The sequence below is a fragment of the Cebidichthys violaceus genome, unplaced genomic scaffold, assembly GCF_023349555.1.
Source record: "Cebidichthys violaceus isolate CVI_PGR_0920_01 unplaced genomic scaffold, fCebVio1.0.p SCAF_8, whole genome shotgun sequence".
Taxonomy (NCBI): Eukaryota; Metazoa; Chordata; class Actinopteri; order Perciformes; family Stichaeidae; genus Cebidichthys; species Cebidichthys violaceus.
This window is the reverse complement of record NW_027176964.1, coordinates 4860791-4887122: the sequence shown is the minus strand read 5'-3', so window position 1 is coordinate 4887122 and position 26332 is coordinate 4860791. Positions and strand designations below refer to the sequence as shown.

The 26332-nt window shown below is 39.4% G+C and overlaps 2 protein-coding genes across 3 annotated transcripts; both read right to left on the bottom strand.

Moving 5' to 3' along the window:
- Nucleotides 1-1551: 1551 nt before the first annotated feature.
- On the bottom strand, nt 1552-7980 carry urod (uroporphyrinogen decarboxylase). The gene is made up of 10 exons (XM_068701767.1): nt 7803-7980; nt 6614-6726; nt 6388-6467; nt 5843-5905; nt 5327-5524; nt 5061-5222; nt 4151-4285; nt 3627-3727; nt 3069-3135; nt 1552-1991 (listed from the first exon to the last, which is right to left on the bottom strand). The coding sequence occupies exons 1-10, from the start codon at nt 7823-7825 to the stop codon at nt 1827-1829; spliced, it is 1107 nt and encodes a 368-aa protein (XP_068557868.1). The 5' UTR covers nt 7826-7980; the 3' UTR covers nt 1552-1826.
- Nucleotides 7981-9880: 1900 nt separating this feature from the next.
- Nucleotides 9881-26197, bottom strand: lyn (LYN proto-oncogene, Src family tyrosine kinase). Of its 2 annotated transcripts, none has more exons than XM_068738048.1 (13): nt 26023-26197; nt 20900-21032; nt 20225-20267; nt 19082-19187; nt 18067-18165; nt 17501-17604; nt 17233-17382; nt 16819-16971; nt 14236-14418; nt 13585-13661; nt 12681-12834; nt 11847-11978; nt 9881-11231 (listed from the first exon to the last, which is right to left on the bottom strand). In XM_068738048.1, exons 2-13 carry the CDS (start codon nt 21029-21031, stop codon nt 11029-11031), a joined length of 1536 nt encoding a protein of 511 aa, XP_068594149.1. In that variant the 5' UTR covers nt 21032; nt 26023-26197; the 3' UTR covers nt 9881-11028. The 2 variants fall into 2 exon arrangements, with proteins under 2 accessions (XP_068594149.1, XP_068594150.1); XM_068738049.1 differs by having other exon boundaries at nt 20960-21032.
- Between the last annotated feature and the right edge of the window lie 135 nt (nt 26198-26332).

Genomic DNA, 26332 nt, shown 5'->3' with positions numbered 1-26332 from the left:
GATCTCCCTCCGGCTGTCTGAGCTCTTCACCCTCTCTCTAAGTCCAGCCACCCTACGAAGGAAGCTCGTTTCAGCCACTTGTACCCACGATCTCATTCTTTTGGTCACTATCCAAAGCTCATGACCATAGGTGAGGGTCGGAACGTAGATGGACGCTTCAAACTGCCCCAGTGCGTGCTGAAGGTCGTGTTCTGAAGGAGCCAACAGAACCACTTAATTTGCAAAGAGCAGGGTCGCACTTCTGATGTCCCCAAACCGGACACAAACTAGTAACCACCACAGGAATCCCAGAGGGACATGGTCATAGGCCTTCTCCAAGTCCACAAAACACATTCCGTAGATCGGAAGGGCAAACTCCCATGACTCCTCCAACAGACCTGCAAGGGTAAAGATCTGGTCTACTGTTCCACGGCCATGACGGAATCTTCATTGCTCCTCCTGGATCTGAGGCTCGACAGATCGGTCGATGCCTCCTTTCCAGCACCCTGAAATAAACTTTCCTGAGCAGCTGCAGCCCTTCTGAGCTCCACTGTATCTAGTTGGTAACGATCTACCAGCTCTGGTTCCGGCCCCGCCCGCGAGGTGACATTTCACGTGCCTGGAGCCGGTCTGCAATGCCAGGGGTCGTCGGGCCTAAGTTCCTGCCCTTGCCTGCCACCCGGCTCACATTGCACTCGACCGCAGTGCCCACCCCTGTGAGTATTGGACCACAGGGCGGCGTCTCCATGAAGACTTAAACGTCACATGAAATCTGCCCTTAAGCACATAAAGAAGAATCAACATCCTACTCAAAGCCTGTTCAAGAAAATAACTTTATATAAAATACAAAACGACTTACATTTTACTAACAACTACATCTTGATTTAACTGGACAATAAAAACAGCCAGATAAACAAATATGTTTTAATATTCTCCAAAACTGCAATAGAATGCTCAGGATGAGATTCATTGGATAAGCCAGTTTTCCTTGTCCGAGTTGATGAACCAAAGATAAAAACAGATTCAGTGTGAAATCAAAGAAAGAACGGCTTCTTCCTGTACAATGTGCATTTCTTAAAAGATTGTCATTCTGTGGAGGTTGAAATAAAAATGTTCATGCTGAGTTCCAGTTGCTGATTTTGTTCACTGCTCAGATGTTAGATGGCGGAATGATCAACTGCTGCGCGCTGACATTTTTCCTTCAAAAATTATTTCATAACTGCAGCAACGCCTCTCTCGCTGAAAACTGTTTTGCCGAATCACCAGCCTTTGGTTTTCACAAAGAAGCTACTTGTACTAATGAAGAGCGCCGTTTTGATTGAAGCTGTTCACAACCATTAAGAGGCTGTAAAGGTTACCATTTGTATTTGTACGTGCTGGAGTGACATAATGGGGAGTTTGATTGGATGACAAATAGCTAAAAAAAATAAAAATAGCTTTCATCTAAAAGTCAAAAGCTGTTTTTGAACATTTTGAATATATCCAATAATAAAACAAATCCCATACAACTTAAATGTTTGTAATGTAAATGTACTCGCAAAACTGAACAATAGAAACACAATCCAATCCAGGCCAGATCAACGTATTTATTATATGATGAACAGAAAACCTTGTCTTAGACAACCAACATCTTGTTCTACACTGGGGAATGCTTTCTTTTGTGTCAAACATTAATATTAGGACAGTGTTGTTTATTTGTCTTCCTATAAAAAGTCTCTGGGAATGGATTATTCAACTTCTGAAAACAGATTAAAAACGTTTTTCGTTTTTAATAAAATAATGCATGTACATTTTTCTCGATCACCATCACCCGATGTTTTGGCTTTCCCTGACGCAGACAACCATCTTTACATTTGTTTGTTCATCCGTTTGGAGTGCTGGTGCACGGCTTCCACGAAGGCGCCCACGTTCTCCGGGTCCATGTCCGGGTAGAGGCCGTGGCCCAGGTTGGCGATGTAGCCCCTCGTGCCGAAACCCTCCAGCATCTTCTTCACGATGTCTGAAATGCGCTCCTGATGAAGAGGAAGAGGCAGACCCGTCACATAAATCGGGGCTCAACTACGGCTTCAGAATATTCACGATAAGTCTGAGTCGATGTACTTCGCTCAAACTGGGTCAGAGGAGGAAAAATTTTTACTTCTGGTGAAGAGTGTGTGTCAACAAAAGTTTGTCAGAATGAATTACAGCACTTCACTGTATTATATAGAAACACATGAGTTGACATACTGTGGGATAATAATAAGATTCACAGCATGTACTCGGGGGCTGAAAATAGCAGTAGTTGAGACTTGAGAAAAGTGTAGCGGTAGAGTTATTTTCTTTCCTTTCTTTTTTATTTAATAAAAAACAATCCGAGATGCTGATCTCCACACAGACATATCTGCAGAGACTTCTTCTGGAACTAGAAATACCAGATACAAACTATAATAGTATAGATCCGACATTACGACTGTTAAACTACCTCATTTTAATCCCAATATTCCTGACAACTAAATGAAGGAATTGGTATTCTGATTTCCAAAAGAACAGAATGCATTGTTCCTGCTGAAGCTCAACTGTAGGTTTATGACACACGGTATGTATCATGGGGATTTTCCAGAAAATGCAAAGAAACAAACTAGTCTGACATTAGAAAAATAGCCATACAACAGAGCGGAACAGCTTTGTATTGCAATATTAGAGCGATGAACGAGGGACATTCAACAGGCCTTTGTTTGTCCAATTAAGAGTTTGGTGAATCTCACTTCAATACTCATACCAAAAAAAAGTCAGAAAAATGTAGAATAAGTATATTTAAAATGTAATACATTTTATTAATTTACAATATCTCATAACATATCTGTCTATTTTATTTAATACGTATATATATGTACATCAAATGGATTACTTTAACTCTGTAACTGTAATTATTAAAACTATATTTAATGTTCTGCTTGTTCTCATCCTTCAGAGATTGTTGTGTTACTGGGGATGGGTGAGAGGGTATTTGGAGATGTTTTGTCTTTTCAAAATTAAGTCAATAGATAAAACAAACCTGTAACGTCCCGTTCCATGTGAGAGCCTAAACACAAAGTGAGAGTGGAGTTTACCTTTGGAGCGTAGAGAGCACAAGGGTCCATGTTTCCCTGCAGGCTGACCTTCCCTCCCGTGCGTTCCCTGAAAAACACACACACACACACACACACACACACACACACACACACACACACACACACACACACACACACACGGTAATCCTTTAACCAACAAGTTAAGTATTTGATGTGCGGAGCAGGAAGCACAGACGTCTGTTGACTTAAATCCTGCACACAGTGACAAATCAGGGACGAGAGAGAGAGGTCAGTAATGGTTAACTTGCTCCTCGGGGAAACAGGACAGGACGGCTCATGATGAGAGCAAAATATTTTTGCAGTCTGACCGTGAGAGGGTTTTGAGGCTGTAGCTGTATTTGCCTTTGACCGAGGAGGTCCAGGTATTGATGCCTCCCTGCGATGTGGCATATTTAACACAGACATTGGTGCAGAAAAGATATTCAAACACTGTAGTTGAAGATGCAGTTTGAATTTAGAAGGTGATTTTATTTTGTGTTTTGTTTTGTTTTTTTAACCAAAAGAGCCTTTTACAGTTAGACAATAGACTTGTGTTACCGTGCTGATGGTGGGTGAATGGTCCAGTCCAGCCCGACCACCTCATAATGAGACTGAGACAGATCCTCCAGACCATAGTGAGCATCCTTTGCAAACACAATCTGGAAGGGTAAAAAAAAAAAAAAAAAAAAAAAAAGCAGAAATCATCATGAACCATTTTTGGTGAGATGCTGCCCTCTTCTGGTCATAAAGCAGATCAGTGTGTATTCATAAACAGACCAGATGAATTCTTAATGATCCCTCCTGGGAAACAGTGATGCTGAAGCAACAGAGTGATGATAAGAATAGAAGAGAGTATTGAAACTAATATAGAAAGTGATAATAACAACAAAAGAACAAAACAGCAAAATACAGCAAAATAAATAAATAAATAGAGTTGTCATGGTTGACTCGTTTGCTGTGTAGATGATGTGCATCATTAGCCACCGCCATTGTCAAGAAGAACACATGTTGCAGGAATCGAAATGTGTGTGTGTTGTGGATTTGGGCATATTGAAGCACATTTACTCTGATGCGTCTCTCACCATGGGAACGTCCTTTCCTGCCTCCTTGAGTTTGTCTTTGACACAGCGAGCAATGTCTCGAAGGTAAGGCAGACAGAACTCTTTAAACTCGACCGGGCCCAGAATGCCGGCGTGAGACTCGAACACCTGCAGGGCCTGGACAACACACACACACTTTTAAGGCTTTTATGAGAGTAGAAACATTTTAAATAAAAAGACTTAAAAACAAAGAGCAGTAAAAAGAAAAACTACAGTCCTGCCATTGGTTATTCCCTATTTCACTGCTCATAATATTTAAAATATAGTAGGCCTTTTTTACCACTTATTTGAATCACTGTGTTGTCATCACAGGCTTACAAGTAATCTCAAAAATACTACAGAGTGCTAAATAACATTCTCTCTCCTCTCACACTGCTCTGCCGGAAGGTCAGAGGTCAGACCAGCAGAGTGGAGGCTCGACACCTCTAGAGGAGGATGTTCAGGTAAAACGCCAGCCTTCAGCTCCAAACACTGAAGTAAAAGTGGCAGCGTACTCTGCTGCTGGAACATCGTCTACACTTTGTGTAATAATCCAGGTTTGTGCTCTCAGGCTGTGCGCAACTGTTTTGTGAAAAAAAAATGCTGCCTCAAACGCATTTGTGCTGATACTGAGGAGCAGGTTTGTTTCCATGAGGAGTGTGTGCAGGAGCTGCCACAATCAGCAAACTCACACAATGTGCCTTATACTGAATCTTATTGTTGTCATCAACAATCAGCTCCACACATAGCAGAAAGAAAACCATGCAGGCTCTTTCTTTACACTTCATTATGTTACAAAAAAGGCAGTTTATGTCCTATCATTTGTTGCCATCTAAAAGTTGAATTTGCATGCGTCACGGCAGTAGTAATTAAAAAAAAAAAAAAAAAAGGTTGTAAGGTAGGGGGTTGTAACCTGAGCTCCAGCTGCCACCTGTCCAAGCAGATACTCCACTATCACATCCGTCAGCATCCTCAGCAGCATGTGGCTGGCCTCAGGGTGTTTGTACAGCCAACGCTTGGCTTTAGAGAAGGTCCTGGAGCCCCCGCCTTCTATCATGTAGGACATCAGCGTCCACTGAGGAGGGGGGAGTAGGATATCACAATACAATAGTTCTCATCCAATAATAAAATACTACCTTCTTCTATGCATCTTTAAAACGTGTCTGTGTCATCTCTAACCGGCGCTCCAGTGAATCCTATGAGCGGCACTTTGCCCTCTATCTTGTGTCTGGTCAGCGTGATGGCTTTGAAGACGTAGCCCAGCTCTTTGTCCACGTCCACTTTGGCCTGCAGGCGCTGCAGGTCCTCCGGCTCCTTCAGGGGGTCCGGGAACGTGGGACCTTTACCCGCCACCATCTGGACATCCATACCCATGGCCTGGAGGGAGGGAGGGAGAATGAAAGAAGGAATAAAGACACACGGCTCTTTGAGAGATGGCTGCAGTTTGATATAGATGAAGAGACGGAGTGAGTGTCTCGAAAACTAACAAAACCTGTCATATATTACTTTTTAAGTGACATACAGGTTTTTTATATGGCTGTAGAACTTATAAGATGCATTAAGACCACACAAAACTGGCTTATACAGTAGCTATCGCGAACATGTTAGCAAACAATTAACTGGAGCAGCATTACATTAGTTCCACTGAGGTGGACTTTGATGACCGTACAACTAAAACCTGATCCCCGTCTCTACCTGTGGGATCACCAGGATGTCAGAGAAGATGATGGCAGCATCGAAGGGAAAACGTCTCAGAGGCTGAAAAGAGGAAGACATATTAAAAAAAAGAAACGGGATAACATGAATCAATTATTTTTATTGTCACGACATGTGAATCAAACAATTGAATGTATCATAAGTGCTTGTTTGCACATTGTAGCGTCTTCTTCTAAGCTGGTATCAAGTAGTAAAAATACACTGGGGCAAATGACTTCAGAATTAGTTAACTGTGATGAAAATGTGATCTTTTAGATACCAATTAGGATATGTTGTGGTTTTATTCCACTGATGTTTTGATATGTATCAGATATTTTAGATATTTTGAGTACTTCTGATCGTTCAAAATGTTTTGTTTTTTTGCATTTTTTTCAGTTTCAGTAATTAGATGAATCTAATTCTATTTTCAATGGGTATTTCAATTTAGGAGATAGCCTAAAATCTCGTTATGCTTGCAGTTCTGTCTTGGAGGTTAACGTTCAATATAGAACTTTCATACAAAGCGTGAAGAGCATTGTTAGGACCTGTAGAGTGAGCTCACAGCAGGCCTCTGGTGACCGACATGTCTCAAAGAAGTCCTTCCCAGCTCTGGACTCACGGAACTCTGCAAATTAGATTCAACAAAAGATGAATGTCTTAATGTCCATTGTAAAGTTATTTGAAGTCGAAAGAAAAACAACGGAGATGCAAAGGAAGTCTCGTGAAAGTTGCCTCTCAGGAAAGAAAAGAAAGGTGCACTGATCACAGTACCTGGTAGGTATCTCCCAGCCTGTCTCATACACCACACGGGGACATGTTCAGTGTCTTCTCCTCGTGCTGCTCGCAGGAATGTGTCATTTTGGAGCTGGGGGAAGTCCTTGGGGCTGGTTGGGAAAAAACAAAAAAACAAACTAGGATTAGCATCAGATCTTCTCTCTGAGCTTAATGCTGCATCAAACATAAGGAGGACCAACCTCCTGCCACAGTGAAAGAGAACAATGCTCCTGTTGACTCCCATTTGTTGTACTAGTCACACCAATTTCACTAAGCTTAATTGTAGAACAAACTGATGCAAAATCTGACGATCAAAGATTTGGTTTAAAAAAAAAGAAGTAATTGCCCTTTATGAGAATGGGGTTTGGCCACCAGTGTCCTAGTCACTATAGCTTCTGTTATCTAACATACAGGCTGACCCCTCCCTCTCCACAGCAGCCACACAGGCATCCAGCTTCAGAGCTGCCAATGACAGAGATATGAGAGGTGACACTCCTCTGCACTCTTATCATCTTCCAGCAGTGGGGAAACGGTTGAATGAATGGCTGCTTTAGATGTAGTCAGTGATGCTTCATAACCAGACTGAAATGTAGATCACTTAAAATGCGGACCACTGAAGCCTCCAGAAGAACACTTAACACATGCAGAACTGCTACTAGACTCTTCACTCAAATGAAATAGAAATAATGGCCATTGGTGTAACTGGGAGAACTCTTTTCATCCAGTACCAATCAATTAATAATGTGAAAAATAAGAGTTATTCACACACTATAATTTCTCACTAAAGGGCACTATAGAAGTTAAACCAGTTCCAACAAAACATATATAATAATATTAACTATTTTAATAACTAATGTAACTACTCTTTGATGGATTATCTAGATGCCGAATTTATCAGTACATGCAAATATTGGTTAAAGTTAATCATTTATGTTGCATAAGGTTTGAATCTTGAGATGTGCGCGAGGGAATATTAAAGTGCTGCTTTTCTGAATGAGACTTCACCGTAAGGTTAATATGTGACCAGTTATAAACGGTAAATACGACGCTGCATGTTGTGTGAAGAAATGTTTTCATAAGAATGACACAGGCACGTTTCATAACGTCACTCAGCTAGCATGCACAAATGTCAGCGTTAACCCGAATGTAATCCTGTTTGTTTTAGGGTAACAACAGAGGTACTCACAGGATGAAACCGTCCTTGCTCATGTCAGCGGCTCTGAGGAGGGGTACGGCTTTCTCAGACGCTCCTCTGTCTCTCTCTAGAGATGTCAGTTGCGACCTGCGTCTCCTCAACTGTCATTTAAACCTGCTCGCACAGCTCCTTCTGCTACTACACCCCTTCGCTCCAGGGCGCGGCCATCTTGGAAGACCACGTGACCAAACCAGGAAGCGAGCCGCGGGTTCAAAATAAAATACTTTTGCCCTTTATTTTTTTTTAAAGAAATGTATTTAAGTGTTTTTTTTCCCATTGTTTGTTACTTGTAAAAGATAAAACAGATAAAATAATACTAATGAAACCTACAACAATATATTGTTACAAATCTGATTTATTAAATTGAATAACCTCTCAAAATACTTGAAAATAAATTAATAAAATAACACAATTCGATTCATGAACATACCTGTATCAAATGCTGCCAACATGTTCCTGTATACATATTCATAATTCTAAATAGGAAATAAAGGTCTGTATATAGCCACTGACCTTTGACCTTTGTTTGGTCGCTTATAACAGAGGTTCTCCATTTCTTTTCAGCCAAGGACCCCTTAGAACATGGGTGTCAAACTCAATCACAGAGAGGGACAAAATTGGAACAACGTTGAGGGCCAAATAGGGTCAACATTTAATAAACAGAATAGAAAGGATAGTGGACAAAGTGCAAAAAGAAATAGGCTACATTCTTTTATGCATATGTACCAGAGCCAGATGTTTGGCGTCTCTCCTTAGCTACTAGTTCATTAATGTCTGGGATTAAGTTCTGTGCTGTGGAAACCCTCAAGATAGAGTGAAGGTGTTTATCAGTGAGACGACTCCTGTGTGGGTTTTTGTTCATCTGCTCACACAGGTATGTGCTTCCAAACATGCAGAGCATTTGAGCAGCATATAGGCAAAGTTGAAGCATCGTTTCGGGGATGAAGCTTGGAAACTGTGCAGCGCCCACAGAGTTATACTTTGCCTTCAGTGTGTCATTACACTGGAGGTCTATCAGCTCCATTTGATTGTGCAGTGGCGCTCTTTCCATGTCAACTGCAAACAGATTGCTGAGCAGTTCAAATTCAAATTTTTGAGCTGCAATGTCAGCAAATCGAGGAAATGTACTTATGACTTCTGGTGACTAGTAGTTCTTTTGATTACCAATGTTGAATGCACTTATTGTAAGTCGCTTTGGATAAAAGCGTCTGCTAAATGACTGTAATATAATGTAATGTAAAATCACCGAGTGAACTCTGTGTCGAGTGCGTCTAGTTTATCAGCAAAATGCGCAGTTGGGAACACAGCGGTGGAGACACGGAAAGTGACCCACGTTTCCTTGCTGCTTCTCCCACAGGCGCAGCATGGCTTGGAAAGCTCTTACTGCATCATAAATGTCTGTGATCATACATATCTGTATTCATACATGTCTGTGATCATACATGTCTGTGATCATACATATCTGTAATCATACATAATATTTTCTTGCGGGCCGGATATAATTGTACCGAGGGCCGGATTTGGCCTGTGGGCCTTGAGTTTGACATGTCTGCCTTAGAACATATAGAATATACCGGGAATCCCTTCATGTATGTCCCTTCGAATAATTTGACATTTTTATCATTTTACACTTCTTTAGTCTTTGTTATATGAAAGAACAACTTGATAAATGTATTGGAAATATATTATACACATATTAAACATATTTACAGATTCTCAGAAATTTGTTGGATTAGAAAGTAATTTATGAAGTAATATACATTTTAAAATTGTGTTATTATTTGTGTAACCAAAAAATAATATGAAAATCTAATTTAAATGAATGAATCTGAAAATATTTAACAGATCCCATTTTGAGAAACACTGGCTTATAATACTTAAAATGGATGTACAATGAATGGATTCTGAATACAATTTGAAAATATTAAATTACTAAAATGTTAATCTAATGATCCTTTCTTTTGGGCGTACTTCTTGATACCAAGCACATGAAGCTATTTGTGTAGTTCTCTCAGGTCACTGAGATGAACTTGAATGCAATAATGTAGTGGCAAATTGACTTCAAATGCTTATAATCAGTTTTTTCTTTATAAAATCAACAGAATCAGTCGGGAAGTAGGAGTGAGACCTAACCCTCTTAAAGCTAAATGTACAAACATTCAACACAGAGTATACTTTACTGTCTACACATTTAGTCCATACAATATGTACACATTCTCATTCCAAATATCAAACAAACAGCTCATAGATCCAATGTTTAAAACAGCCCATACAGGGGCTGTAGAGTAACCTTCTTCTGTACATTTAAGGTTAAGTCTAACTTGAACTTATTTTTACTATCAAGAGCCATCCAATGTCAAACAAAGTGCAACTTAAAAATCCACATTACGCTTCTGATTATACCTTAATTGAAATGATACAAAGAACAGATTACAACCCCTGAAACAAAGAAATAAACAAAACAAATAAGCAAGAACTACAGAACTTCAATATGAAGTGAGGCGATCAACCTTTCACTGGTCAATGAAACAGCAAACACACAGAAACAACTCAAACAGCTGATTGTCAGAGCAGTTTATGAAATAATTTGTCTTGAAATATCAAACGGATAGTCATAACCTTACATAATATATGTTTTAAGTAGGACATGATTTACTTTAATACGCTCTTTGACTATCAAACCAATAAAAATGTCCTCATGGAATTAATGGGAGATGGACATTAAGTTTGGTAATATGGTCAAAGAACAGTTCAGTCATTTAAATAACAAGTCAAAGATATGATCACTAAATGTTTTGCTCAGTTAGTGCAGAAATCAAGACACCAATCCTCTTTTATTGTGTCCTGCCTTTGCAAACTCTCTGTACAATGTCAGCTGTTCCAGTCCCTCTGTACACAAACATCAAATGAAATGTATTTGGTCCAAATGTTTAAATGCTTAGGCCCAAGACTCCAAAAACATGATTACCACTACTTATCTCTGTAGTCCATACCGTTTTTCAGTTTTTACCAATTTTGTGCAAAAGCCATCTCCCCTATACCCCAAAACTCTCAATATACTGTAGTACATTCTGGAAACTGCATATTCTGAACAGCAAATACGAAAGAAATGTATTGTATAAATGTATAGAATGTGTCATATATATACACAAAATATTACAAAAACATATCTAAAGTAGCTCCAAACATAACCTGGAGTGAATGTCTTTCTTTGTCTCTAAGGTTGTTGCTGGTACTGTCCCTCAGTGGCCGTGTAGAAGTCGTCCAGGACGCTCTGCATGTAGTCGAAGGTGGGCCTGTCCTCGGGTTTGTTCTTCCAGCAGGACGTCACGATCTCATAGAGCTCGGCAGGACAGTTGTCGGGCTGAGGCATCCGGTAGCCACGCTGCACCGAGGATATCACCTCTCCTTTGGTCATACCTGAGGACGGTGCAGGCAGACATGGAGGAGCCAAAACACCAAAACATGACTTGTGTTTAGAGGAACACAAATACTGTATGAACACAAATGCAGTCATCGTCTCTAGAGAGTGTGATCACCAGTAGAGGGCAGTAGAGCTTCGTAACTCTAAGAGCACAATGTTATTTTGTCATTTTGGTTTCCATTGCTGAGTAATCAAGCAACGGCCCCCCCAGATCCCAAAACGTCCAGGGGGCCACAATTCTGGGCAAATAGCAATATCCACTAGAACAGCACAAATGACATGATAGAGGTCTTCAGGAAGCTTCTGTTTTATTAGTCGACCCTGAGTCTCTGAATTGAACAGTGACCCTGCATCAAAATTCTAAATCATAAAACTTTTAATGTTACAGCTGATATTATGTTCTTGCTACCACTACTGCTAATGCAAATTTCCCCGCTGTGGGACTAATAAAGGATTATTTTATCTTATCTTAACACTAATACAGTCTATTTAACCCTTGAAATGACTCCAGTGACAAATCAAAGCCATACACAATAGGATGAATGCATTAAGAGAGTAGTTTATGGTGGTAATAATTATGACACGCAACACATAGTCCGTTTAAAGTTCACCTGGGTACGGGATCTTCCCATAGGTTATGATCTCGTAGAGCAGAACTCCGAAGGACCACATGTCTGACTTTATGGTGAAGGAGCCGTAGTTGATGGCCTCTGGAGCGGTCCACTTGATGGGGAATTTGGCTCCTGCGGGAGGACGCGTCCACAGTTACGCACACACAGGCTCTGTGTCACCGGTAACACATTTATATAAGGATACAAAATATGCCATTCATAAGATCTGTCAATGACAATTAGAATTCGTCTACTGTATGTAAATAACACATACATGTCAGACATACCGTTGATGCAATATGTAACGGAAGGTTTCAATTCTATTCATGTACTTGTATTTATTTATAATTTTCCTTTTACTGTAGTTTCAGTGTCTCTTGGTTCCAGATCAGTGATCAATCAGGTTTCCTCTTATGACAGAGATGCACACATTCTCTCCCACATACCTCTCGGCATACTAGACTATCATGTGACCTAGACTGGCGTCAGTGTTGAAGAAAAAAGACCCAGTGTGTGGTTTGAGGCCATCGGAGGTGTTGGTCATTACAGTACGGGTCCGCATGGTTTGAGCTTGAAAAAGTGGAGCAACTGGCAAATGACACCAAAAGTCTGGCTTGTCACATAACACACTGGACTACACACAAACTAGTCAATTCTGATTCTATTTCTCAAAAGGGGAGTTTTATTTGAACGTGTCCTTGGTGTTCAATCAGGAAATCAGCTCATATGTTATGGGGGAAAAAAAAAATCTCTGACTCAAGACAACAATGGACACACACACACACACACACACACACACACACACACACACACACACACACACACACAGTTTACCCTCTCTGGCAGAGTATTCGTCGTCCTCGATGACTCTTGCTAGTCCAAAATCAGCTATTTTACAGAGCAGACTCTCTGACACCAGCACATTAGCTGCTCTCAGGTCTCGGTGGATGTAATTCTTTTTCTCTATGTACGCCATGCCCTCCGCTATCTGCAACAGGACAAAGGAAAATATGGTGTGCAAGATTGGCACGGTACGATCATTATACCAATTTTCATTCAGACAGACGAGCAAAGATGACAAAGAAAAAACAATGAAAATCACTTTGTGAGACTGATGCTGTGGACAGATTCAGACAGGTCTATGGTGACACAAACAAGCTAAGGATCCAGTTAAGGCTAGTGCTGACACAATTAATTGCTGGTGGTGGATTTAAACGTAGTGTGATGGGCCATTTGCGAATTAGAGAGACTCACATGCGTACAAACCAAACCTCACCAAGTAATCAAAATGCCGCTTCACTAAAGCTTCCTACAAACAAACATCTCATACTCTCACTCCATCCCACGTCACGCTTCTTAGCTTAGCTTAGCTTTACAATATACATTGATTATATTTCTCATTCAACCTTAAGTTGCGTTCATAAAAACTCATCAAGGAGCAAGAGTCATCTTTTTCAAGTGTGCATGGTTTAGGACAAAAAGAGGAAGAATAATTACAGTAAAGGCCTGTCATTTTTGTATTTTTCCTACAACAAATTACATAATTTGCTGTAAATAACAGTTGTTTGAAGTAAATATTCGTTCATTATTTATCAGTGAAGTGTTATATTTTTGCTTTTGGTTATGGTTCCTCCTTTCAGTTCAGCAATGGAAACAGTGACGTTATGTCTGTTTCACAACCATGGCGGAGCACGAGCTGTGAGAAAGAGCAGCATGTTGTGGTCAGTGTGCAAATCACCTGCGCTGAGAAATCGATGAGCTTGGGGAGCTGGAGTCTGCATCCCGCATCGCTCTTTAAGAAGTCAAGCAGGCTCCCTAAAGACAAGGAACAATAAGAAACATTGTCAGTGTCTTGCATGTCTGCGTCCATACGGGTGGTATACTGCATAACTTGCATATCCATTACGTTAGCTAAGATTTTCATCTACAAAACCTTTTTGAATGTAAAGTTTTTCTGAAAATCAAGTGTTTTTTGCTAACCTTGCAATTATCCTACGGAAGCCAAATCGAAGGCAAGTGAGAAAAAAAGATAGTTCTGTTGATCCATCTTCTGAGTCTAATCCAGTTTGTTTTCACTACTGTGTTTATGACTGAAGAACAGGCTTATAATTTTTCCAAGGTCCTAAAAAATGTTTTCATTTGTGAAACAGGTGGGGAAAAAAGTTTAGCCCTGAGAGGCAAGTATTTTTCTCACTTGCCTCTCAGGGCTTCCATATGCTCCTCTGTGAAATATGTCCAAGGATGAATGTGTGGTCACATGAATACTGTATGTCACAATACTGAGCTGCTGACATTAGCACATCTTATTACAGGATGCTTTTTCTGAATATGTAAAAAATACTCTACGCTTATTGTACTGCTGCACTCATAAAAAATAAAGCTTATTCACCATTTGCCATAAATTCCGTGATGATATAGATGGGGGGTGTCTTGGTGACAACAGCGTAGAGCCGCACCAGCCTGTCGTGCTGCAGCGTCTTCATGACGTTGGCTTCATCCATGAAGGCCTCGACCGTCATGGTGCCCGGCTTCAGCGTCTTCACCGCCACTGTGGTCGCGTTGTTGTAGTAAGCTGATTTCGCAGAAAGAGAAGGAAGAGGGTGATAGAGAAACTATTATTTTTTTTCATGGAAATTGTTTCGAAAAATATAAGACCATGAGGAAAAAAAAGCAAATCATATGAAGCAACACTATATTTACTGTGGTAGGTTCAGTAGCTACATTAGATGACACTAGATAAATGACGAAACACACTCAAGTGTTTTCCTCGCTGCCTCACCTCACGTGTCTCCTCTCTGTTTGAACAGGACATGGGCTAATTCAGCTATTTTGATTATAAAAATGCTTGGAATGATTGGAATCATACAGAAATTACATTTATAGCACAGATCAGTAGAGATATATTAATATTTATTTTATTTTAGCATTATTTGTTTTTTACTTTTGCTCATCAAGCCATGATGTTAGGCCAGCCCAAAAAATCTGAGACAAAAATGAAGGTTTGAACTCTCCAACTCAACAATTCAGTACTTTATAGCTCAGTCTTTTCACATTTTCAGCAATAATTTTCTAACACATATAAATAAATCTCAGATTTTACTTTACCAGGACTTTAAATAACCTTGATGACATCAAAGCTCCTTTTAGAACCACAGAACTGATATTGAGCTGTAAAAAAAAGGGTATTTCTGCAATTGTTCCATTTGCTCCATTTAAAAGCAGCGTGGACGTACACAGGTGTTTTCAGTTCAGTACTAGAGGCGCTATGTTTAGTTCAGAATATGGACACAGTCTGTTTGAGTCACATAACCGGTTTGACAGAATGTATTTTTTTTTAGCCTGGCCATTGAATACACATCTATGATATTCTCACATATACAGTAGTTTTTAAGAAAAGAACCTTTAAATAAAGATAACCACTACTTTTTGAATTTATTCTGGGTTTTTTTCAGTGTATTTCAAGCAACATCATTATCACAAATAAAACAGTAACCTGATTTCAGGAATCCCAACTTCCCACTCACAGATATAACACAATCACACTTTTTTTAACATTATGTTGTTAGTTCCCTGTTGTGTCAAAGAATTGCAGCCGCAATTGTGTTTAAAATTAAAGTGCTCAAAGGGCATTCATAAAAACATCCACAATCGCTGCAACATAGGTAAGTATCAGACCACAGCAAGGTGTGTACATACAACTATAGTCCCTCTCTACACTATTCTTTCTCTCTGTGTGTGTGTGTGTGGCATCACCACTTCCAAAGTTGCGATGCAGATCTCTCTTCAGACTAAGCGACGTGCTGCATAGATAAATAAACTGGCAACACTGCTGGTCTTCCCACGACAGTCTTTGCTACATGCATGGACACATTTGAGCAAATGTTCAGTTCTGACCAAAACTATGTGATACAACTAATAGATAACAAAAGAAGGAAGTCTTTTTTGTTTTAATTAGGGGGAAATGGAACTTCCCCGTACTGTTCCCTTCTGCAGCTCTGAATTCACAGAAATGAGACAAAGGAATTAGAAATCAGATGTGCAAAACTGAACTAGACTGTCAGCTGCCATCGCCGGCTCAGTCGTCGACATGTTGAGGGGCAACAGAATTACTCCTAATCTTGTATTTACATATATATATATATATATATATATATATATATATATATATATATATATATATATACAGCACCTTTAAGCTTGATTCAGTTTTGTTGTCAGACATTTCCATCAAATGCAGGTTGTCTTTTTGGTAAACATACTCAGAGGTAATGGTTCACATGGTTTACATGGCCAACACCTTCAGACTACAACCTCCAACAATGTTTTGAGCGGAAAACTGGCACTTGTAAATGATTAAGACCTCAGAAAAATACTTGTTAAAAAAACCAACACATTCTGTGATGCCACTTGCTATATATATATATATTAAATAAATAATATAAATCATAATAAATCATGAAAAAATACTAAATTAGCTGAATATGTTCTTATTTTCTTTAGTATTTTTCTCACATACAGATATGCAATGATGATTGCTGGGTAATATGTATTTTGATGTTGTCCAACGTTAAGTCATGGCACAAAATATGTCAATACTGACAAGCTTAGCACATCTGCAAGCCAAACATAAAGGCGGCAGTAAGTTACTAGGGCCCTTCATAGTGTGCACTGGGGCCCTAACTACACCATGCCACTGGACCTTTTTTGCAGTTTCATAAAACAGCATGAGGTGTTGTTGTTATCACCTGAGGGCACAATGTGTTGTCTTTTGTCACTTGCCCTGACTGAGACCAATCCAGCTTTGTGGGAGCTAAAACTCCCACAATCCTAGCCCTGAAGGTCTCTGAGACACACAAGCCTCTCCATCACGACAAGGTAACAGCACAAAAGGAGGACCTCAAGGAGCTCATTGCAGCCTTGTGTCTCACAAACAGTCGAAGCGATGGGTGTAAAACATTAAAACTTTACTCACCCATCCAGACTTCTCCGAACTGGCCTGCTCCGAGTTTCTTCACCATCTTAATAGAATCTTTGGAAATCTCCCACGCATCTTTGTCCCACGGCTTCTGAGCTTTGGGTTTCACACATGCACGGTCCAGTTTACGACACAGGCCATCTGCTTTGTCTGGAAGACACACACACACACACACACACACACACACACACACACAAACACACACACACACACACACACACACACACACACACACACACACACACACACACACACAGCCGCTGAGGTCTACCATCCTTGAGTAGGCTGTTCAGTTTTATGAATAAAACATCTAAGTCTTTAGGCAACTAATAAAAAACACAATTGATGCCAAACACATGAGAGGGGCTGGGTGACAGATCTTAGGCAGCTCCACTCTGGAGCTGTACTCACTGTGGTAGTGTTTGATCATGCCGCTGATGTTGGGGAAGGAGATTTTAGGAGAGATGTAATAGCCGCCATTATCCAGCAACCTTATCTTATAGTGTTTGACCGAATCTGTCCCCTGGGCTCCCACGTCTCTGACGGACAACGAGTAACTTCCTGTGGAAGCGTTGGCAAGTAAGAGAGAGTGATTGGAAATGAAGCAGGAGGAAGACGATGTATTGAGAGCGTGGAATGTTTCTCCGTCTCTCTCTCGGGACTGTTGTGATTTCCATACCTTTTGATGTTTCACTTTCCCTGATAAGGTAAGAGCCTGGCTTGTTCGCAGGTGCCAACAGCTGCCTCTCCGCATCCTTTCTTGTGATGTCCTTGAAAAACCACCTGCAATGAATGTGGGAATGCACTTGTCAAAGCTTTGTCACTATTGGGGGGGCAGGCAGCAAAGGAAGGAGCCAAACACAGACCAGGCAGACAGATGAGTGCAGTAAATAATTTAATCAAAGATGAACTTATAAATTAGAAAGTCTGAAACAACAAAGGATCAGAGGAGGAATAAATAGGGACTGACAAAGTGGGAAGTGGGATGTCTGGGGACAAGAGAAAGGTGAAACTAATCAGGACGGGGCAGACAATCAACAAAGGCCAGAAATCACACAAAAGGCAAGGATGTAAAACCAAACATAGGACATATGAGGAAGGGAACTTCAAAAATAAAACAGACTCAACAAAACCCAGTTTACATTGCGATGACAATCGTCAAGAGGAAACAAAATGTTTGTCCAATAAAACATCCTTTTTCAAATACCGTTTATTGAGAGCAAAAAAAAGTAATTTAAGACTCACTCCTCTGTCTCCATGGTGTCAGCTTGGGCGACATAATTGCACGGGATGAATCCTTCTTTGTTGGTTATCAGTGACTTCGCTTTCCACCACTCCCCATGACTGCAGGAGAAAGCAATCCATTTTAGCACAAGTATTGTTTTTCTTTGATTGTCAGCAAGTATACCTCAGCGAGGCCCTCTGACAGCAGATGACCAAGATAGCTCTGAACCACTATGAATCATATTTGGGGCTATTTGCTGTATATCCCCTGGAAAAGGCAAACCCATCTCCATTATATATATTTTTTTCTAGTTTTTTTTTGTCAGTAACAATAACAAATTATATGCTGATCTAACGCAAATTATAACAAGTAAATAAACTATTAAAATAAACGATTCAATTAAATAAATGATGATATTGTTCGTCATGTACAAATATGCAGTGATTTGTGCTGGGTAATGCGTATGTTGATGTTCAATTTGAAGTCTCTATACGATACAATAATGTGTGTATGTGTGTGTGCTTTATAACTATTAACTATCACCATGCATGATAACAGTGTGCGCTGGGACCCATTGTAACTACCTTATCCCGCTGATCTAAAGTGGCTTTAAAGTAGAAATAACATATTATCTATGCACATGAAAAATAGGCATCATCAGCCCGTTAACACGTCATTGTGATCATATGAAGCTTACTGTACAGTGAGAGGAACAACGTTTTTTAATTGATGCATCAGTCTCATGTCTTAGGCATAATTTAATGAGTACTTCTGAAATATATATATTTGTATTATTTGAACGTTTTTATCTTCACTTGAATTTTCACTTTAACTTTCACGAGTCTGTCATGAGTTGGTGCATCAGGGTTGAAGAGGTTGCTGTGAACTTGTGTGATATGCTGTTGAAACAGTGCTCCATTTCGTAGCTCGTTCAAACGTCCGTCTGCGGTTCTCGCCCTTTTTACGTTGCAGTATATAAACAATGAATAGCATTTCTCGAAGTTGAAACGGTCACCATCAATGTCGAACACTCACTCCTCTAAGATCTTCAACTTTTCTCCTTTCTTGAATCCTAAGTCGTCGGGATGCACAGCTTCATACGGGTAAAGGCTGATCACAGTTTTACCGACCGCACTTTTCTCTAAGAGAGGGAACAACAAAGGATATCAGCACGTCAAATACTGCACGACAAAACAAATAGGCCCTCTGTTATTTGAAAATTGCAATCTGGGTCATAATCAAGGCAAGCATTCATGTCAGAGAAAGGTTAAAAAAATTATGAACAAACCAACAAATAAGATATCAGACAACTAAACATTACAGTGTGACTGTGCACCCACAATACTACTAATAAATATAATTTTAAGTCAGCTGCACATGCCTGAATACTTTCCTGTATTTTATATATTTTTTAACTTCCTTTTTTTGTGTACTTCTACCGTTTTGGAGTATGTTTAAAAATTAGTCATTTCAATCGCATCGGTTATCGAATATAAAAAAACGTCAACATCATGATGAAATGTGTGACAATGTAAAAGAGGAAAAGAGATAAATCAGCAGCCGCAGCATAGAAGAAGTAGCACAGCAGAGCTCCAAAGTGTCGGGGTCTAGCAGTTTGGAAACATTTTGTGAACCTGGAGGTCAGCATCTCTCTGGTTCCCTCAACAAAAAGCCGATGGGATTTCTTTTATTGCATTTTGGATTATAGCAGAAATCCAAAATGCTTAACCTTGTGTTAACCACGGATCTTATTTCCAGCATCTGAGCAAAAACCCATTAAACAAAACATTGATTCTGAGGTAACTGGAAGTCATTTAATTTACATGTTAGGTTCAGTTTAACTTTATTGTTTAGCACAAAATGAGGACTGTGGATTTTGTCTTACATTAAGCTGGGGAAGCATAACCTCATAGGCAGAAGTAATTACAGGTCAAGTCTTTTAATTTACATGTGTGCATGGGTGTATAATATAAAGACAGACTTTGACTCTGAACCCTTTAATGCTGCTATAGGTTTCATAATGAGTTAAACATAGTCTGTTATAACAAAGACATGCTGCTTCCTCACCCATGCATTTTGTCTTCCAAATGTGAAAGCTGTCCAACAACTTGGTTTTATACCAATACTTTTGCAAAAGAAAGTAAAAATGAAACACTCATAAGAAGAAATGTGGCATACCTTCCATCTTTTGGAACACCTGACCAGGTAACAGGGCGTTATCCTGCAAAGGCAGACCAAGAGATCCATCAGAAACTGTGTGAAAGTTCCATGTTCACAGAGACACCAGTTGCTTCTAACACAATAGTTATAGTATTATAACCATCATAATCATTCTATCTATCTATCTATCTATCTATCTATCTATCTATCTATCTATCTATCTACCTATCTATCTATCTATCTATCTATCTATCTATCTATCTATCTATCTATCTATCTATCTATCTATCTATCTGTCTGTCTGTCTGTCTGTCTGTCTGTCTGTCTGTCCATCTGTCCATCTGTCTATATGTCTGTCCGTCTGACATTATTATTATCTCTTCTAGACTACACTCTATCACAATGCGTCCATTTCCCTCTGCTAGATGTAATCGTGTGAGACAGGGAAGTTCTCTATTTCTCAGAATCATTCAGAAAGGGTGTATCTGACTTGTAAAAATACATCCTTGAGAACTGAATATTCTCACTTTCACGACATTCTCCATTAGTTCAATTTCTAATTCACCAGGGCACATTAAATAAAAAAGTATACCAAACTTGATTTTTATGCTGTGACTTCATCAAGTGTATCTCAGAGAGCACAAATCAGTATCTCATTCTGGTTTTGCTCAGCGCAGCTGTCTGGCTACTTACTATGTTGCTTTTTGTATTGAAGGTTGGGTCTCTGACATAGTGCGTGTGGTCGGTACGTACAGTCTGCTGGCCGGTCTTCCCCTCCACACCTCCACTCAGACCGTCTCTCAGCGTGGACTTCATACAGCCCATACTGCAGGGGGAAGTGAGAAAAGGGAAGCGTGAGCTGGAGTGTTACACGTTTACCATTTACAGCTGCTGAAGCAAACAACACTCTAAATGTTTGCCACCAAACACCTGTGACTTTTCAGCTCTTGCGCGTCAGAATAACACATAACCAGACCAGTGGCATGTTCATATTTTTTTTTTTTACCTTTTCATCAATTGGTGTTTCAGAAAAGGGAAAGAGGAAATGCACATTGACACTTAGAAACTAACAAGAACCTTACAGCTATGTTTGTAGCTCCAAATGAGTCTTTTTTGCTACTGCTTGGTCAGTGCTTTCAATATCACTTCCATCAAATAGGGCAGTGGCCCTACATTAAAAATTACAACACTCTACGTGGACGTAGTTATGGTGGAAGTAGAGGAGGAAGTCAGGCAACGTAATATAATGACTAATAAAGTCCACGTGGAGAGGACGTTGGGGTCGATGGTTCCAAAAACCAGAAGGGGTCTCTTTGCAGGCTGGCAGACTCCACAACACATCACCTCAGATAACTTCCGAGATTAACATACTTATTTTAACCCGAAACCATGATCTTTTCCTAACTCTATCCCAAACTAAGACTGTTTTGAGGGTGTAACATGAAGGTGTGTCCTGTAGTGGACCTTAATGTGCACTCACAGATAGAGCTACTTGTAAAAACACAGGACTTTCAGCCAGGAGACCACTGTTTGTGTCCCGTGGCGAGTAATATTGTAATATTGTAACCTATGTATGCAAGTTGAGTTGTGTAACATAGCATAACATACCTAAGTAAAGTTGCATAAAACATACTTAACTTTCGTTGCATACGTAACGTATTTAAATGCGTGACAAATGTACTACCAAATTATTTTCCTAAACCTAACCAAGTACTTTTTTTGCCTGAACATATCCAAGTTGTTCCTGGAAACTTATTTTGAAAAGCCAGTTCATGGAAACTTATTTTGAAAAGCCAGCTTATGCATTTAACGAACGAGTATTGACAGGAACAAATCTGTCTCTAGAGGGGTACCTAGGGTGTCATGGTTGGGAGTGAGAGCCTGTTGGTAACCTAATATAAGAGGAGTGAATAGAGCCTGTAATATACAGTCCATACTAAGCATGTCACCTTATTTCAATAGAAACACGGATACATAGAAAATGACAGCTGGTCTTTCGAGATATGGTGTGTGAGGGGTGTGTCAGTGAAATCTAATCAGAAGTAAATTCCACTGAAAAAAGACAACTGTGATTTCTAAAAAATATTAGGTTAAGTAATATGCAACTACTTTGCTGTTAAAGAAAATACATTTTTGTGGAAACTTCCTCCCACAGTCTAAAAAAAACAACATCCAGGTTAAGTTCATTTGTAACTCAAATGTTGTTAAGGTTTTTCTGTTTCTATGTGTGTGATTGACTGGAGTAATGCTGTTTCTGAAATGTTTCCAAAGTCATATGCACAAAATACCTATAATCTAAAACATAATTCCAAAAACATTACTTTGATCCATAAGGAAACTGTATTTATTAATAGATATAATATATATAATAGTCTGCTGTATTTTGTTTTGCTGTCATCATCCAGTCCATTCAGTGTAAAAACAGATTATTGTTTTTATTATTGTGGCTTGAGGCTGCAGGATGTTTACTCTTAACCAGTAGAAAACCCATAAACACTGACACACCATGATATTTGCACACAAGCACATACAGATATAAGTATATATCAAATATTTTTAACTTTAAACTTCCACAGATGTTTCCTGTGTGAAAAACGGTGGTATATCAGCATAGGTGTTGTAAATAATGAGAGCAATCTGAAAGTGTGAAGCTCTGTGATATTCAATGATAGCCTAAATTTTATGACTTTATGGATTGTTCATGACAGTTTTGTACCCTCTGTTTTTTAAGCATGCTGGCATCTTGACTCTGATGGCAGTGTCATAGAGATATTTTCATTAACTCTTGTTTTTGCATCTGGCTTGTATATTTACACCAAACTCTTACCAGTGAAAGAGGAAGACATAACAACTTTTAGCACACGTCCCAACGGCACCTGCAGTATTGTGTTTGTTTAAGGGACACACCCACACACCTTGCATAGTTATAAATCAATTTTATGCATCTAGCAAATAGCCCTCATTGCAATTTGGCTTTTATAATAGATGTTTATATGGACATGTGATAAGGATGCTCTCAACAATGCAGACCGACGGTTAGAACAGATTTTTTTGTTTTTGTTTGAGGAGCTTGGGATTCCTTTCCTGGGGAAATCTGTCATATTTACTCAAACTTTGGACCCATTGGAGAATATTTAAACGCTTTTCCAGCTTTGTTTCATTCAGCTTTATTGATCTTGGATGGTTCACTTCCTCATTTTATACCTCTTTGTTTTTTTATTTATTTAATCTTTGCTTTTCTCTTCTTAACTTATTTAATAAGGTCCTGACTTTTGGTCCATTCCGCTTGCATAAGTCAGTTTTGGTGTTTAAACTATAGCAAATTATTAAAATAATTTCTTCCATCAATTTTAGTTGAGTGTGTATATGAATCATCACTACAATTGCATGCACATAAAAACAGCAATACTAACAGTATGTGTTAAAGTAGTTATTATATCACTTATATGAGTATGTGCTGGCATGATGTTTGACATGTGAAGATTAGGTTGAATCAGCTGCATTGATACATTGATGTAGGGAGTGTAATGCATCACAGCAGCAGTTCATGTTGGACACAAATGAACACCTGTTTTCTAAAAAAAAGAAAAACAGCAGTGTTGCTACTTTTCCAGGAAACCGAAATGCATGTGTGAACACCAACAGAGACAGCGGGAACACACAGCTAGTTCTGTGGGCCAGCGAATGCTCTTTAAAACAGCAGGAACAGAAGTTATGATGTTAACGACGGATCTCACAGTAAATGGTCCCGGCCAGTCAGAAAAGAAAGTAGGCTCGGTCACATGACAGGTTAGGAAGAATCACCAATTAAAAACAACAACCAAGCAAACATACATCCCATTGCTACGAAGATTAAAGCATTTTGCTTTTTGGCCTTAAAGGCAGCTAAAGAGACACTTTGACAGCACATATTTGTATTTTGTTCCCAAGCAAATTAAGTTTGTAATACAGGTTGGAGTTATAGTAGCGTGCAAAAAAAGAGTCTAAAGTGGGCTGGTACTGAAGAACCGGACTGGGTTGACCTGTGTATGACAGGAGTTTTTCAACAGATCTGGCAACCAACGTTCACGAACTCCCCCTGACTTTTCCGAATGCTTAATATGGCTGCTAGCTATGTCGATAACTAATGTTCGCTAAGGAAAATATAAATACATTATGCAAATATAACCACAGCTGTTTTATTCCATCCACATGTGGTTTCCATCCATAACATTTCCAAACGAGGTTGGGGCGGGACAACACGTCATGACCACGCCCACTTAGAAACCAGGAAGTGTAAACCTATTCAAAACACCAGCAGAGCTTGTAATGCCGCGTCTTTGTCATAGAGCTTCTTTGTTCCCATGTACCTCTTAGTTAGTGTTTGCATGCTAACATGCACCCAGTGACACAGCTAACATGCTGATGTTTAGCAAGTATAATGGTTTTGTTACTCTTAGTTTAGCGTGTTAGCATGCTGATGTTAGCTAATTATTAGAGCTAAACACAGAGAACAGCTGGGGCTGATGGGAATGTTTGGCAGGTTTGAAAACATTGGACATCCTGTGATGTGTCTTGATGTTGGAAAGATGAAAAGTCAGGAAATTTCCAAAGTTATTAGCTTGCAATTCATTCAGAGTGGGACATGAATGATTGTGTACCAAATTTCAGGGCAAACCATTCAGTAAATTAGTATTTCAAAATGTTGCACCAATCCCCTCCAGCAGATGATTAAAATATTTCACAGAATAAATTTAAACTGGTGACACTGAAATGTAAGGAGTTCACCGTAGACAGTAGGATTTATATTGAGACGAAATATTTTATTTTGGACCAACATTGCCATCCCTAGATTGAGAGCTAAGAACTTAAAGCATTAAAAACTGCATAAAACATTACCCTTGTTTTCCACATAATCTTGCTTTTACTCCTAAGGAAATCAAGTTCATAAGTCATGTTTTCTTTTGAGTAATAGTATGCAAATACAAGTTGTTATTGTCCCCAAATATATAGATGACTGATTGTTTGGTTAAGAGTTAGGGGAGAAAAAAAAAGATTCAAGCACTCTCAATTCAATGGTAAGCAAAGACAAATGGACACACCTGAAAACCAGAATTGGGGCTGAATACGTTGTTAACTTGTCTAAACAGAGCTGAATCAAATAATGTGAGCAGTTGGGCAGTTTGTCACAGCTTCATTGTTCAGTGCCTTTGTTATATTTTTAACTTGACAGTCAGCAAACAGCCGGAAACCATAAGGGTCTGAACAGATTAGGAGCCGACACACACACACACACACACACACACACACACTCAGTCTACTATGACCAACATACAAACTTCCTCCTTTAGCATTGGACTGAGCCCATCGTCTGGAATGGTGAAGAAATGAAAGGAGCGGTGGTAATCCACTGCAGAATGCGATGCAACTACTTGACAAATCCGGTGGGCATATACTGCCACCTGAGACCTACATCAAATTCAGTTAAACTTTATTTATCAAACATATATTATTATTATATTATTTTAATCTGAATATGAAAATCCTGACAAAGCACACATGAAGTTCCATAAAAAACACCCTTGACATTCAAGAAAAAAAAACATGAATAGGCCTAAACTCGATTTAAACTATCTGAAAACGGATTGATATGTTAAAAATCACAGCTAAGCCAAAAATTCCCATTCATCATTTATCGTTTCTTACAAATTAAATTCAATTACACATCTTTATAACTCTTCTATTGTGTGTGTGTGTGTGTGTGTGTGTGTGTGTGTGTGTGTGTTGACAATGTCTCTGACTGGTGTTATTCACACCTCACATGCATTTGTGCTTACCTCTCTTAATGTGTCCCCGCTGAAGGGAACAGTTCATCCACTGCCAAGAAGTTTTTTTTAAGTCCTCAGAGTTCTTTTCTGTGTTTTTATCCTCAGATTGACATACAGGCTGCTGGACAGACAGGCTGACGGTATCTGGTTCGCCAAGTGGGTCAGCCGGTCGACACGGACTGTTACGTTCGTCCACCAGAATGAGGAACTCAGACAAACTGGCCGGGGATTTTTTTTCTTACTGAAACTTCCTGGTACAATTGTCTAATGATTATTTGCATAATCAGCAACACACACGCACTGGGGCACAGCAGACAGA